Here is a 15,632-nt window from a genome sequence, read left to right on the forward strand (position 1 = left end):
TACTTACGATGGGCATTTCTTCAATGTCTCCCCTAGATCTGCATGACGCCAAACACGACCATTACACGTAAGTGTAATTTTGATTCATTCAATTTAAACTGTTGGACAATTTTATTGTTGGGTTAATGACCGACATACTCTCCACCACAGGATCTGGAATTATTCTTCCATCTTGAGAGCGTCCTCAACTCCATCTGGGAGACGAGCACCCCCCCGGTATGTCTTGTCTACCAATTCCCAGTGTGCTGCATGTTTTTTAATAGAATGGAGTTCCATCTCCTGCATTATAAACTTTTTAGTATAATGCATCATCATTATTGTGTATTAAATAGGTTGCCTGCCCCCACCCCCGTCCTGATGAAGACCCCGATGCAAGGTCTAAAGTTATACCTGCAACTAATAGAGGGTCAAAACGTCGACAATTTACAACAGTTCTTTCAGCTTCACCCCTTGATTTGTACATTCAATGTAATATGTGGAGCATGATGTATACAAAATGATGTATTGAACCCACGGTCTTTTCTTTGTGTCCACCATTGGACTTTATTATACAGCACAGTGTGGCCGATTGGCCGTTTTATATTGTCACTATCCTTTACCCACACTTCCTTGCACTATATCACCTCCCTTCTCCTTCCTCTGGGGCACTGCGCAGTATTTGTGATTTTGTATGCAAATCGATAACTATTCAAACACACCTACATAGTGAATAAACAACAATGTAGAGTAATTGACTTCTCTTTTATGATTATTTAACTTTTTGAAATGGTTTTCTCCTACTGGGACCCCCCCCTTTCTCAGTACAGAATAAGGCTGCCAGCATATGGAGAGTGGCATTGGTAGCCCCCAACAGCCCCTTGTAGCACTGCACATGAACAAGTTAATCAGAAGACAGGTGAGGTCACTGTGTGTAGTTAATACAACACCTTTTATCCCATGCATTCCCAGCCAGCCTGCAGAAACAGGAGCTGAGCAGGAGCTACAGAGCCGCTAATGGGAGCACTCCCTGTCAAGCACTATCCTGGTGAGCTCACCATAAGGGGAGAAGTAGCACAGCACCCGCAGCTGGCCTGCAGTGCCATCACTTTGTCACTGTCGAGCCCTGCCACACACTGAGGCTATTACCTGAGCTTGCAGTGCCCTGCGCTCCAGGCAGTGACAGCAAAAGACAAAGCCATAGGGTTCCATACACCCACTGCTGGTTCCAGGTCCGTTCGAGGAGTGACGGGAGCTGTGAAACACAGCCAAAACAAGTACAGACTGCACCCTGTAACCCCAGGGGAGAGATGCTGCAAATCAAAGGCAGCGCCCAAGGAAAAGAAAAGGAGCCGCACAGCTGGCAATGTCAGCAAGCACCAGGACAGTAGCCCCTGAATGCCTAAACAAGAGGAGTGCACCATCAACCCCCAGTGGTAAGCAGTCACCACCGCAAGCCGGAAGAACGGGCACACAAGTTCCCGAAGGGGACGCACGAAAAAGAGAACTGAGTGCATGAAGCCAGAAGGGTGCAGGAAGACGCACCAGCGAAGGTGACAGCATGGGCAGGCACCGGGGAGAAAGAGACACCTTCACAGAGAAGCACTGCTGAAGAAAGAAGGGAGATCCTCTACATCTCCACCATGCCAGCGAAGCCACAAAGTGGGCCGAAGACAGCACACAGTGCGCCCCCTAGCGCTGCCTCAAGACGGAGTTGCCAATGACCCAAGACAGGCAAGAAGAGAGTTGCACACCCCGCGTGGCAAGCCACCACCAAAACGTACGATCCAACATCAGGGGACACATGGCCGGACACCACAGTCGCAGCACCAGCACGGAGCACGTCACTCGAAGTGACCAACTCCGCCAAGCATGCCCAAAGGGAGGCAGGATCAAATGCCACGATGGCGCAGCCTCAAGGTGCAAGCATACGCCCTCGAGTGAAGAGAAGAGGAGCATCGCAAAATCCTTGAGGAGGGGATGGTGCCTGTGAAAGGTCCCCAAGATGAAGAAACAAGACCTACTGAAAGGACAGACCTGCAACAGGTCCGCAGAAAAGTTAAGACCGTCCCAGGAACTGGACTGGATGCAACCAGCGAGATGTCCATGTGGCGCAAACATGAGACATGTGGCAGGACGCCACATCCAAGTGAGGACCTGGTCGGCAGGAGGAAAAGAGAGTGGCAGGAAGTCACTCCGCGAAAGAAGAAAGAACAGTGGCATAACGCCACAGGGCAGACAACCACCACAGGCGTGCAAGATGGAACGGAGAAGAGTGACAGGACAGAGGACGTGTGCCATCACTGGAGAAGGTGTTCATCAGCACAAGCCAGCCACCATGGGGTGCAGCGGCGTCACTGGAAGCTTCGCCGGAGGACGAACTGTTAGCCGCTAGCAAGCGCGATCTGCGTCCAGGCCCGACGCTTCGCAGTTCGGCCGTCCTCTCACCCGTCACCAGCTGCTTGGTATCTATAGCACCATGCCTAGCAAGTGCACCTGCTGGAAGACAGCTGCAAGTGGCCACAAAGTCCCTCCAGTCCTCCTCACTCCACAAGGTCACCCAAGGCAAGAGAGCGCCACCTGTTGCCCAACTGAAGGAAAATCACTGTGTTAGTCATCATCATCCAGGTGCATCATCACCAAGGACGTCAAAGGAGCATCACACCACCAGAGTAGATCCCAACACTCCAAACAACCGGAGTTCAACGAGGCTAGCCACCCAGGAATCTTCTGTGTGCTCCCGTCAACCCGAAGTCTACTGAAGAAGAGCATACCAGACCATTGGAATATCCACCCTTGGGGTTCTTCTGACTTGGTGGGTCAGGAGTCTGCCTTCCTTATGTTGCTGTTTGATTGGCTCTGCCCTCGGGTCTTTGTTTGTTTTGGTGGTGTTGCTTCTTGGCGGTGACGAGGCTTCTTCCCTGAATCTGCACGGCCCCTTGATGGTTCGGGTCCTGGTCTTTGTTCCCGCCAGTCTTCTGCGTGTGGCCTGCACCTGGTGTGCCCTGGTGTTAACCTGAGTTGTCGCTCCTTGACTTTGGGCATGCGGCTAGTTTCCTTTCTCTCGTTGTGCTCCCCTCTTTTGGCTTGTCGGGTGCGCTCTCAGCTGGGGGTTTGTGAACTCGCTGGTCCTATGGCGTTTGTCTGAGTCGTTCTTGTGCCCCCCCCCTTGGTGCCAGCCGTGTTGCCACCCCCTCTGTGTGTCTTGGACGGCCTCTGGCCTTTGTTGTGGCTCGCTACTTTCGCCTCCCTGGCCAGCTAGACTCGAGTGCTGGCTTGGTTCGGATTCTCGGGGGGGGGGGGGGGGGAAGTTTTTTGTCGCTTGCTGGTTCACCCCCTTTGCCGCTACCTCTACTTGGCTCTGCACTGTTAGTCCTCTTCCGTGCGCTGGGTGTTGTCTGAGCACTTCTCACGTGCTTCTTCTTCCCTCTGCCGGTGGTGTAGGCCTCTTACTCCCTTTCAAAGATGGCTGCCGCTGCTTCTGCCTGCACCAAGATGGCCGCCAGAGCTACCCTGCCGTCACTTTCTTTTCTCTTTTCGTTCGTTTGTTCCTTTTCGGGGCACTGCTCGGGGCTCTACTCTTGCTGCTATGCGCTTGCTCGTCTTTGGGTGTGGAGGCTCGATCGCCGTGCTAGGCTGAGGCGGGATGGTTGCGCCCGGTGCCTTTACCAAGATGGCTGCTGCGGTGTCTGTTGGCCTCGGTTCGCTGCGAGTGGGCGGCTGCTTTGGCTGCTGCCTTTTTATGCCGGTGCTGTATTGTTATCTGTGCCACCAGTTTACGCTCGCTTAGTTTGCTCGCTGTAACGCTCTTACTTGCGGCTGACTGCTGCTTCCGCGACTGCCGGTCTGTTGTTGTCCTGCACCAAGATGGCTGCCTCGTTCGCCGCCGTCAGTGTCGGTGCCTCCGGTGGAGCGGGCTCATCTGCGGTAGGGTCGGCTGGTGGCCACCGCTTACACAAGCTGTCTAGTGCTGCCTGCTGCGTTGCATGGGATTCTGTCCCGCTTCTCCCCCCGATCTGCTTGTGCCCAAGTGTCCACCAGTTGTGTCATTTCTCCTGTCCCCGTTGCACCCGTGCTTGTCTGTGCGGCTCTTGGCAGAGGTAGCCCCTTTCTCCCGCTTCGTTCTCAGCTCGCGAGCAGGGTTTAAGATGGTGGCTCTCGCTCTGCTGTGTTTCGGTTTCGGTTCTCGTGTTGGGGGGGTCTTTTGTTGCTGAGTTCGTCCCCCACGCGTGCTGCCTCGGGTCTGCTGTTGCCCGCTTCTGCTCCACTTGTTTCTACCTCTGCAGCCTCCTTGGTGGAGCTAGGAGGCTCTTGGAAGATCTCTCCAGTGGGTTGATTGTTCCGCGCTTCCTCTCAGCTCACGCCGCCTTCTTAGGGTGCCTCTGTTCTTTCACTGCCCGTTTATCCCCGCTATTGTCTCCATTATACCTCCTTCGGGTCTTTGGGACCTCTAGTCGGGTGCTGCTTGGGTTCACGCACCCCTTCGTTCGTTTCTGAGTTTCTTTTCCGAGTTATTCCCTCGTTGCTCACCGCTAGTTCGACTTGGGGGTCGGGAGCTCCGGACTTAGGTCTGCTGCCTCCTTGCCATCCAAGCCACGCCCCCACCCACCCCAAACCCACCCAAACAATATTTTAACAACGCTAATTTCCTTTTAGGAGTACATCCGTCCTCCTCTACAACATAAGCTAAAAATGTAGGAAACCATAAATCCCATTCCATTTTGGGATCACCAGCCACATGTAAGAAATGTGCAGGAGAAACAATATTGTTAGCCATATTGGAAAATGTGGTGCAGTATAAATACTTAAGAAATAACACAAAATAAACTTTGAAAAGTACTAAAGAACAAGCTTAAAACAGGTACATTACATTGCACATATATGAATAAGATAATAAAACAAAACAAACTAAAATAACAGAAGTAGTCACCGATGTCTCTCTTGAGGAAATAAAATGTGGTAATATTGTAATCCACTGATGTAATGCTATGCGCATTCGTGTAGAAATAGTGGTAATATTAATAATCAAGAAGAAATTTCATAAAACGTTGCCGTGCGCATCGGCGTTGAAAACCGTTGTTGTCGTGCGCATCGGCGTTGCCAAGGAGATTCAAAATGGCAGAAAACGCTATGACGTGGAACGTAGCGTGATGTGTGTAGACGCAGTGAAAGTTCTCCTCTGAGTGCACTTGACTCGGATGACGGAGACTGGAATGAAGATTCTCGGCGTGAAGGCAGAAACGATTCTGAGCGTTCAGGTCTCACGCGATGCCACTGGATTTAAATGTAAACACAGTTTGAGGGAAACAGTACTCGGAAAAGGTAAAGTTAGTTTACAAAATTAAATGAAACGTTTTCAATACGGTAAAATACTTGAAGTTGCTTCAATATTCAGTAGAAAACGATATATACAAAAAATGAGTACATTTTTTTTTAGTAAAAGTCGTTAAAACTCACAAAATAGGAGAAAAATTCCAGGAAAAAGAATAATTTCAGCCGCTGGTGCAATCAAAGCACATCCATTAAAAAGAGGCAGGTGCAGTCAATATACACTAAATATAGGTAAATACCTTCAAGTATGCGTGAACGCTGTTTCCAATATATCTTCCAGATATCCACTTCTTAAGAAAATTGGTGTTCTCAAAATAAATCCCAAATCGTCGCCAAAATTATGATGTAATCCAGGAGACAGAAGTATTTGCAGTAGGAGGTTTAATGAGGAAGAACAGCTTATACATCCACAATCTTCAGGGGACAGACTTGCTCTGCCCAACTCCCACATATAGAATGTAGAATCAAGAAAGAACCATAACAATTCTTAAAGGAACAGTGAAGAGGAATACTACATTCTGCAGCGACCCTTCAGCGCGGCCTACGAAAGGCCCGCACAGCCAACGCGGTCATGTGGCAATCCAGGAACAAGGGGCTCGACGGAGTTCCTGTGAGGGGAATCCGACTAGAAGAGATGTGTCTGCAGCAACTCCACGACAGGCACGGGAAGCATGGAGGTCACAGTCGAAGACTGGTCACCCAAAGACCATCGGAGGAAGCGTAGGACCTGAGTCCTAATGGCGAGAACACCTATACTGAGACACCACCCTCTGCGGCTACATGAGCGATTTGGCTTCGGTCCTGTTGGCAGTTCCTCAGCTATGCCTTTGCGCAGCCTACACAAAGTCCACACGGTCCGGAAGGCCCTCCAGGAGACTCCAGTGAGAGAGGAGTCCAGGCAAGAGGGGCAAGTCTGAAGTTGCTCGGCTGTCAGGAGCTGGAAAGGCCATCAAGCATGTCGCCTCCAAGGAAAGGCCTCATACACCAAGATCATCCCCAACAGCTGTAGGTTGGTCGTCCACTAGAACCTGAACGTCCACGAGATCTCCAGAGCGGACACCACCGCCGCTGCAGATGCACTGATATTTGAACTTTGTAAATAGACTCCAACACAGCGAGACCAGGCCGGTCTAAACTATATCGCTGAGGTGGATTAAAGCTTCCTGACTGTGTGGTCCAGAACTCCAACACCGCCCAGCAGACCACCTGAAGAGACTCAGTGGTGCTTTTTATTGTTGTTTTCTCTTCTCCATAGTTTGGACTCTAGTTTGTTTCTTTTTCATTAAAGTTTGGGAGGGATGTAGTGTGCGGCTGGACACGTTCTAGTATTCCGCCTGCTTGTAACCCACACTATTCACCCATCCATCACAGGCTTCACAGGTCAGATGACCCTGTTAATAAAAGGGGCCAGGCGCACGTGCCCTGGGCCAGTTTCAATACCCAAGTGCACTGTGTCTGTGTGGTCATTGACACAGCATGTGGGCCTAAGGCCCGAAACACCACACTGACTAGTTGTAGATAGAATGTTACTTGTTGTATCTGATGAAGCAAAGCTTTGCATATTTTGCGACTTGCCGTATTCATGAACCTCGTCTATGAATAACAAGATAATAATGTGTACGTTTTACTAACGTTTCCTTTATGTTTAAACGAGGTTTCCTGACGCTTGCATATGTGTTTTACTAAAATAATTTACTCGAGTCATTTAACATGGTTGCCGCTTGTATTTAGTTACTGCGCATGCGTCAGCCACACTCACGTGTCCTGACGTGTCTGCAGAGTTGGAGGGAAATTTATGCGCATGCGTAATACATAGCTTTGCCTGTAACGTGGTACTGCTCATGCCACTGCTCTTGTGCCTGTTATATGTAGCTAACATTTAGACTGCATAAGTATATTTTACAAGTAATAAGTTGAAAGTACAAACCCTGTGATGTGTTTTCATAATGTTATTTTTATGTATTAATTTGTTCTCACTTACTTTTCATGTACCGCGGGAAATGGGGGTCTGACTGCACCAAATGCCATCTTGGAGGGCCTTTCTGCGCATGCTCCACTGTCTGGGGAACTGACAACCTTGGCTGATGGAACTTGGCCAGCTGGCAGGGATGGGCAAGATGCTCCTGAGAACTGACCTGCAAACCCAGCAGAACGGAGTCATGTGTCCCTATTCCGCAACAATGTAAAATTACTATTGTATTTTCCTGCAGTTTCTCATGGGAACCCCAATCTTGCTAGGCGGTACCCAGAGATGTAAATTAGGCATCCAAATAGTGTGTTATGATTGGTGTGTTACCCAAAGCCTACCTTAGGACCAATCCAAATTGAGGGATTCTGACACTTTGCAACATTGGGGGGTGGTACACCGTCCCCAAACTGTATATCTACCCTGGGTTCACCTAGGGAAATTGTCCGACTTGTCTGGTTTAGCTGACCTGTCACTGACCCATCATACTCAATAGGTGACTGGAGATACAGAGCGCTGCGGAGCACTCTGTCCGAATTTGACCATAGACTAAGGTTCTACTGAACCTTAAAGTGCTGGCGAAGCACTTTGCTGAGAGTTCGCTGATCCAATCGGGGTCTTGATCGATAGCTGCAGAGAGGGTGGAGCGCAGGCGTTGCTTCCAAACTGCGGGTGTGGTCCTGTCCTGAGCGGTCCTGTCCTGAGGGTTTGCTGTCCTGTCCTGATTCCTAATCTGAGGGTATCCTGTCCTGTCCTGGGTGTCCATTCTGCACCTGCTGTCCTTTGAGGGGTATCCTTCCCTGAGGGTTTCCTGTCCTTAACTGACCCGTGGCCAGGGTTTGGTTTCCACACCAGTCTAGGTAAATATCGCTCTAAAATCTTTAAACTTGCACCTTTCTATTTTTCTGTCTTTTGCTTTAATAAAGACACACCTTTGCACATGTTGATTTTTCCATGCCTTTGCCGCAACTATTGAAACGTAAAGTCAATTGCATATTTTCTTAAACTTGTTCCTATGTTATCCTACCTTTTAGAAATCATATTTTGCATTGCAGTTTGTCATTTTCTGATATGGTCTAGAACGGCCTTAATTAATTTGTCTAAAGCACTTCTACCCTGAATGCATAGCGTTTCATGTTTCATATCATATTAGTATTTTCATGATTACCCTGACTTTATTTCTCTATAGTTATGTACTTTTCATTATCTTGATTATTGATTGCCTTATTCTTGTAAACTTAATGCTCAACGGAAACGAACTTTAGATAAAGCTTTTAAAACTTCCAGTTGTCCGTGGTCATTTACAAACAGTATTGAACATCATTTTGGGTTGGTATTTTGCTGCCTTTCCTTTTACAGCTAGCTCCCTGATCCGTTGAGGTCATAGGTACCCGTGTCGGTGGATGGTAAGTCGGGTACACTGAGTAATAACAGTAGGGAACACACACAAATTGGTAGAGCCCGTGAAGTCGCCCTGTCAATGTATATGGTAAATTGAAAGTATATGGGCCCTGAAGCCGGAAACGGCGAAATTATTGGCTGGGTGACCTCGCGCGCTATATCATATATCTGGATATAATGAAAGAAACACCAAATACAAGTTGGACGGCACACTATGTTAAGCACAGATTTTTAGCTTACTTAGCTTACGTGTTTTAAGCAAATCCCTTAATTACATTGGCCACGCCCCTTTGAGAGACCCCCCCCTCCCAGTTTTGTCACCCCCCTTAAAGCCCTGCTTATAGTCTTTCTTAAAATTCTATGCTGACTTCTAGAGTACTCTCCTTGAACTTGGTGTTCCCTTCCTGAAAAATTACCTTAGCCCCTCTTAGAATTCAACATGTTTACTTCCGGGGAACCTGGAGTGCACTCTGTGCACGGTATCTCTCGGAGCCAGGGGCTCTGTGTGTACAGCCTTAGAGGAACTGGTACTCTGCCAGTCTATACATTAGAGGCATTCTCTCCTTGAGCCCTGGGGTGAAGGCTTGATATATTGTCGCCAGAGAGTCAGAACCCAGGTGAGCTTTCCCTATAAAGTATCTGGGAGACATAACACCCACCCCCCCCTTGTTTCAGAGATGCTAGGGTGCTCTTTAAAATCTCTGTGACCCTAATATGTTTTCCTGTACACTAAATCTGAAGCTCTGTGACGCTTCCTTGCTTCATGTGTTCCTCTTGTACCTGATCTCCGGGTTACTCCACACTCTGCCCCTACAACTTCATATCAGAGTGCCCCTTTCCTCCATACCCCCTACCTGGGAGAGCCGAGGTTCGGTGTACCAGAGATGCCGGGTTGTGGGCGACACTTTAGAGTTTTGGACTGCACCACTGCCCGCGGGGAGAGTGAACTGACTGAGAGATGTGAAGTCACTGGCGCGCGAGGGACACCTGAGGCGTCTGCACCCCGGGGCTGGCCCTGATAGAAGCAGCGGGGCTTCCGCCTGCGCTCGCGGCGGGACTGGGACAGGGGGGTACAGGGGTGGTTGGGAGGAGGCGGCCAGCAGCATGCCCGAAGAGGGCGGGGAGTACAAAACCAGGAGAGGTGGCGCCCCCCATAAACACAAACTCGGCCAGAGAGCGACCTACGCACACTGAGGGCGGTGAGGAGGCTGCAGACCTCGAGACGGCTCACAGAGGAGGACCCTGAGGCGGCACACTGAGGACGACCCCCCGGCGGCTCACAGAGGAGGACCCTGAGGCGGCACACTGAGGACGACCCCCAGGTGGCTCACTGAGGACGACCCCCCGGCGGCTCACAGAGGAGGACCCCGAGGGCGGGGAGCCTGCAGCAGCGCCCACGGTAGCCCCACTCTACCTGCCTTCGGCGTCCGTCACCTGAGAAGTTCCTGCGCGCGCGGGGCTCCCGCAGGCTCACCTGGGGAAGGAGGCGCGAGGGAGCCCAGCTGCGGGCGGAGGGGGAGGGTCCCCCGGGCTGCACGCCGACCCCACGCCTTGCACACACCCCCGGCTTGATAGCAGCGACCGCGCTGCACTCCTCCAGCCTGAGGCCGGCGCGCTCCGAGCACCTCCAGTCCGGAGAGCGGGGCGGAGGCGCGGCCGGGCAGGGACCTAGGTGCCAGCACCCCCGGCTACATCCGCTGACTGCCAGCACCCCCGGGGCCCGCCAGATGCCCCGGCCTGACAGATGCGCACTTAGTCGCTGATCGTCCATCTCTCTGGGTGGCTCTGGGATTACCAACAAACACTTTCTCCACGGACTCCACGCCGGCTGTCCCCCGGACTCCTCGACTCTCCCTGGGGCTGCTCCCCCGACCTTCCCGCGGACTGTCCACTTCCCCCCCCGGAGGCTGCTCGCGGATTCCCCCGGCGGTGCCCCCTCCTGCCCCCGCGGTGGCTCCCTCTCGCTGCTGCTGCAGTGGCGGCGGCGGCTCCCCCACCTCGGGCCCTGCTGCGGATGCGGAGGGCGGGGGCCCGGCCCCCGGGGGGCCCCCAAAGTCCGGCAGGATTCGCAAGATGCTGCGGCTGACGGCGGAGCTGCTGCTGCTTCTGGGACTCCTGTTGCTCACTCTGCACATCACGGTGCTCAGGGGCCTCCCCGGCGGGGGCGCCGGCGCCAACCACAGCACCCAGGTGAGTCTCGCGCAGCGTGGGAGCAGTCATAGTCCTGTCAGCTGTGCGTGTGCAAACCGCGCGCACGTGAAAAGACGGGCTGCACACGTGCAGGTTGCTGCAAGCATGCAGGGCAGAGAAAACGTTGTGTAATGAGTTGCAGCATATAGCAGTGTATGGGATGAAGAAGTGTAAGAAATAAACGCGCAGTGTTTTGGTTGTAAGTGTGCTGGTAGTTTGCAGGACCCTTACGGTATTTAATGTGATATAGTCTGTTTAGCGGGTTACTGCACTGCACGCGAGTGGACGCTAGCTCAGCTGCAAACATGCAGGGCCGAGGATAAGCTTCATACATGCAGGGGATGCTTGTAGGAGCGTGCAGGGACCAAGGATAAAATGTGTACATGGTGCGGACGCTTGCTGCAAGAGTGCAGAGCAAAATACAAAGATGTGCACAAACAGGCGGCTTTTGATGCAAGCATGCAGGGCTGAGGATAAGCTGCATGCATGCATTCAGGTAGCGGCAGGCTGCATGTATAAAGGAAGGACCCCGCTACTGTACCGACTGCTTTTCCTGGCTTCAGACATGTATGGAGACAGTCACGGTCAGATGGGCAAGGGAGGGGAAGTGATCACTTCACTTGCTGCAGACATGTAAGCGGGCACTGGAAACTAATGCTGGCGGTCAGACATGCGGGTACGGGGGTCACTGGTGACAGAGTTGTGGTGGCAGTGACTGTTGGTTGACAGGCCAGCATTAGTGGCTACAAGTATCCCAGGTAAGGTTCATTGGCTCCAGACATGCATGTGGTGAAATACTTGCTGCAGGCATGTTTGGAAGGTCAGTGGGTGCAGACAAGCCAAGGGAGTAAATCACTGGCTGCATGCTAGGGACAAAGAGTGAGGAGGGGTATACTGGCTGCAGACACATGTGGGGTGATTTCTGGGTACAGGCCTGCATGTTGGGGGTCACTGGCTGAAACCAGGCTGCAGCGGATGTGGAGTACCCGGGGCTATTGTATATATTTTGAAAGGTCAGAGGCTAAATACGCGCAGGGAGCGAGGCAGTCACTTGTTGCAGACACGCCGTGGGTCCCGTCTCCGCTCGGGGAGGGGGGGGGGGCGTCATACATGCAAGGGACACCATTGGCTAAAAGTGGGGAACCTGAATCTACTAAAACTACAGGGAGGATGAGACACGGTGCAGCAATTGAATTAAATTATTCAACTTCCTAACTTAAGCAACACTACAAGCAGGAGCAGCGAGCTCCAAGTCGTTACGGTTCTTTCGGACACTTCTTTTCGCTTTGGTTTTACTAAACAACGCTTTATTTGTCAAAGCCGGCAGCAGTGTCCTCGTGTATCTGCTAAACGTGCGATCGGAGTGCTGGCCCCGCAGCTGCTCACATGTGTGTGTCCAGGCCTCCCTCCGCGGGGCTCTTCCAGTGTTTGTTTTGATGTGCTCGGCTTTGATGTCTCGGCGGCTGCGCTGAGTCCTCCCAAGGGCGCCTCCTGGGGAGGGCACTTTGGGGCACTGCAATAGCCATGGTCCGCTCTGCTATTCTTTAGCTGGCGCGCGCTGGAAGAGACTGCTGTCTGTGCCATCTGCCTGGACCAGCGAGGGAAACATGTACGCCTTTATTTCATACGGCATGCCATAAATATAGAGTGGAACCGCAACATGGAGTGGTTTGAAAAACGAATTTGTTAATTTCTGGTCTCTTTTATGTTTATGGTTCCTCTGAGCTTCCTTGCTAAATATGATGGCTATTTCTGGGGCACAGCTTCCATTAGTGCAGCAGGTGCAGTGGCGCCGACCCAGAGGCCTGAGGGACATTTTTATCTTTTAATTGAAACAGCAACCATGTTTCCTAGTTCCTTCCTTGCATCAAGGACCCTGGCATGCTGTCCACGCTACTGGGTTATTTGTAAGACTTGGGTGCGCGTGGTTGTGCTACATATATTGATTTCATTTCCAAGCTTTTGGGGTTATTGCCCTGCTGTATGTCTTAGATATGTTGAGGGTGTTTTATGGAATCTGCCTTTTGTTAACTTTGTTGCATAACGAGTTGCAGACGCGGTGCTGATGTCAGTGCCTGTTTGTCACAGTAGGGGAAAGTTACTGGGGTGGTCGTCTTAAGACGACCCTCCTTTTTTCACCTCTTGAAACCCTCCAGCCATTTTACTGCCCTCTTGCAGTTAGTGGATGAAAAGGAGCTTTTCAGACTCGTGCACACTTAGTGAACGGGAATCCCTCCACCTTCCCGGGTGCTCCTTCAGATTCTGCAAGTTGAGGTGCTCGGCTGGCCCCTCTGACATTCAGCCTCTGACACTTGTTAGTGCCTACGTTCCCACACACGCCTCTTGTTTACACCCAGGGAGCGGCTCTTCTCCAGCCAAGGTGTTATGGGTTAAACAGCCCCTTACCTAAACCACGAGCCGATGAATGATCCCTTTGATGGGGACTTTTATTCCCACGGGGCACTTTCGTGGAACATTTATGTTGGCGTCGACTACCGCTTGGCTGGGACAGTGCCCCCCAGGCAGCCATATTTATTAAGGAGGGCGAACTCCGGAAGGACACATTACAGGGCACATTACAGCCCTGCATCTTTGTAAATAATGCTCGTGCGTCGGTCGTGCCTGGCACCACACGGGAAGGCCGTGGTGAACCGCTGCAGCTCCATGGCGCCTGGTGGAGCTTGGGCGCGAGGATTTATTTTGGGGGGTGAGTGGGGGGACTTTATGAGGGTTTCTTAAGTTTCAGCTAGACCGAGAACTTTTACCGCGTGATTATCCGCAGTGCCAGTCTCTCTGCTCTCAGAATTGGACCTGCGAAGTAGCAGCACCGCCGTGCCCCCCCCCCCCAACCACACACACACACAGGGCACAAGTTGTGCCGTAAAAAAGAAGCGAGGGAACTAACCAGTTGGGCTGTATGCTTGTGACATCAGGGCGCCTGACATCGCATGTGGCGTCACATTTAGTGGCATTACAACCCATGACCTCACAGGAAGTGACATTGCGATAAGTTACATCTGACCGTACACATGTTTAGTAGGTCTGTCATGAGTACATTTGAGATCGTTACACTATTTAACAAATGGGATTTTGCATTGGGGTTGTGTCCAAAAAAGTGACGCAATGTATACATTTATTTCTCTACCACAAAGAAATTGGCAACAAAGAGAAACGTGGCAGTAAATCTATTCTTTTAATTGCTTGCAAAGTCTGCATTTTAAAATGTGTTGTGGGGTTAGCACCTTCTGTAGAGATCTTTGTGTGCCCTGTTAATCTCAGGGAATAATGATAATGGTAACATAACTCTGGAGGTTAACACATTTGCTTTAGAGATCGGTGTCTTGTCTAGTCCCAGTTGAATTAACGTATTATAGTGGGCTAATATGTCTCCTGGAAAGCACATCATGTAACATGCTGATGACAGTCTTTTACTTTGTGTTACTACTTTTAACACAGAGATCGTTTTGTTACTTGTAGTTCATAAATTGTAATCCCTCTAATATAGAACAGTGAGCTAGGAAGGACATGTGATTCCTACACCTTGGTAACCCTCATTGTTTTATCTAACACATCCTGTACATTGATTTATACACATATGATTTATTCTCATATAATTTCTATGTGTGATGTAAAGCAATTTGACACCCGGCATTGGGCTGAGTAGTGCTATAAAAGAAATAAAACAAAGTAGTGGTATTTAAATTATTTGTGTTAAAAATTGGACATATCTAACCTTCGTACAGTGCATGCATATCTCTTATTCACAGGGACTAAAAAAGTCAAAGTAATGTCTCTCTTAAGTAGGGTGAAGTGATAGCAAGCTGTGTGTCTGTTTCCCCTCCATTGCTTTTGCATCTAGGTGTGAGGCTCCAGATAGATCCCAGCTAGGATACTTGAACAAAAGGAGGCTTGATGGCCCCTTAACTTCGGCCTTTGTTTTGCGCCCAGCTGGAATTTGAAATAACAAAGTCCCCTTGCCCTGCACTTTGCTGGAAGGAAAGCGGGCAAGTGCAGGTGCCACTGAATGCGTCCACAAATTCAGCATATTTCAGTGGGGCACAACTTCTTGGCAGGGTAGGCGGCGTCCTCCCAGTGAAAATAGTGGGTAGACGCAGCCTACCCTTGTGTACCCATGACTTGTGCCCTGCACTCAGCTAAGGTTTACAACAAGATAGCATGAGCGCAAAATTTCCCCTCACAGAACAGGCCCAGCACGGCATCAACAGTGCAAACCTCCATCCCTCACACCAGATATACTTCCCGGTAGGAGCACTGCAAATTTCCTTCCTCACAGAACAGTCCCTTATGTCACCAGCATTGCAAATCTCCATCCCTCAAACTAGATGCACTTTACGAAAGGAGCAATGATCCCTTCCTCAGAGCAGGCCCAGCAAGGACATCAGAAGTGCAAGGTCCTTCTTACAGAACAGATCTACTACAGCAGCACTTCACCCTTTAATCATACAAGATGTCACAGCATCCTATCATTAGTGCAGCCTCATCCCAAAGAACGGGTACAGCACAGCAGTAGCACTGCAAGCAGTAGCGGCTACTACAGGGCAGTAGTGAGGGGGAGAAGGGGGAGTTACAAGAAAAAAGAATAGGAAAAAATAAAGAAAATTTCCCTTACATGCTGCCTGCCACCTCTTCTTCGTCCTCTTCGGTCAATGTAGGAAGCACACAGACTCCCCATAGCCAATCACAAAGCATTGTGATTGGTCTGAGCAGCCTGGTTCGGCACTCAGGCATCTAATGGGAGCCTGTGCAT

The 15,632-nt window shown here is 50.7% G+C and overlaps 1 protein-coding gene across 1 annotated transcript in view; it reads left to right on the forward strand.

The window, feature by feature from the left end:
• The first annotated feature begins 9,945 nt into the window (after positions 1 to 9,945).
• The window catches only part of ISM1 (isthmin 1), a 190,442-nt gene continuing 184,755 nt past the window's right edge, over positions 9,946 to 15,632 (forward strand). The window contains exon 1 of the mRNA XM_078649552.1: positions 9,946 to 10,864. Within this exon, the coding sequence (XP_078505678.1) occupies positions 10,748 to 10,864 (117 nt within the window). The 5' untranslated portion in view covers positions 9,946 to 10,747. The remainder of the gene's footprint in view (positions 10,865 to 15,632) is intronic.

This window comes from Lissotriton helveticus, chromosome 6 (assembly GCF_964261635.1).
Source record: "Lissotriton helveticus chromosome 6, aLisHel1.1, whole genome shotgun sequence".
Classification (NCBI taxonomy): Eukaryota; Metazoa; Chordata; class Amphibia; order Caudata; family Salamandridae; genus Lissotriton; species Lissotriton helveticus.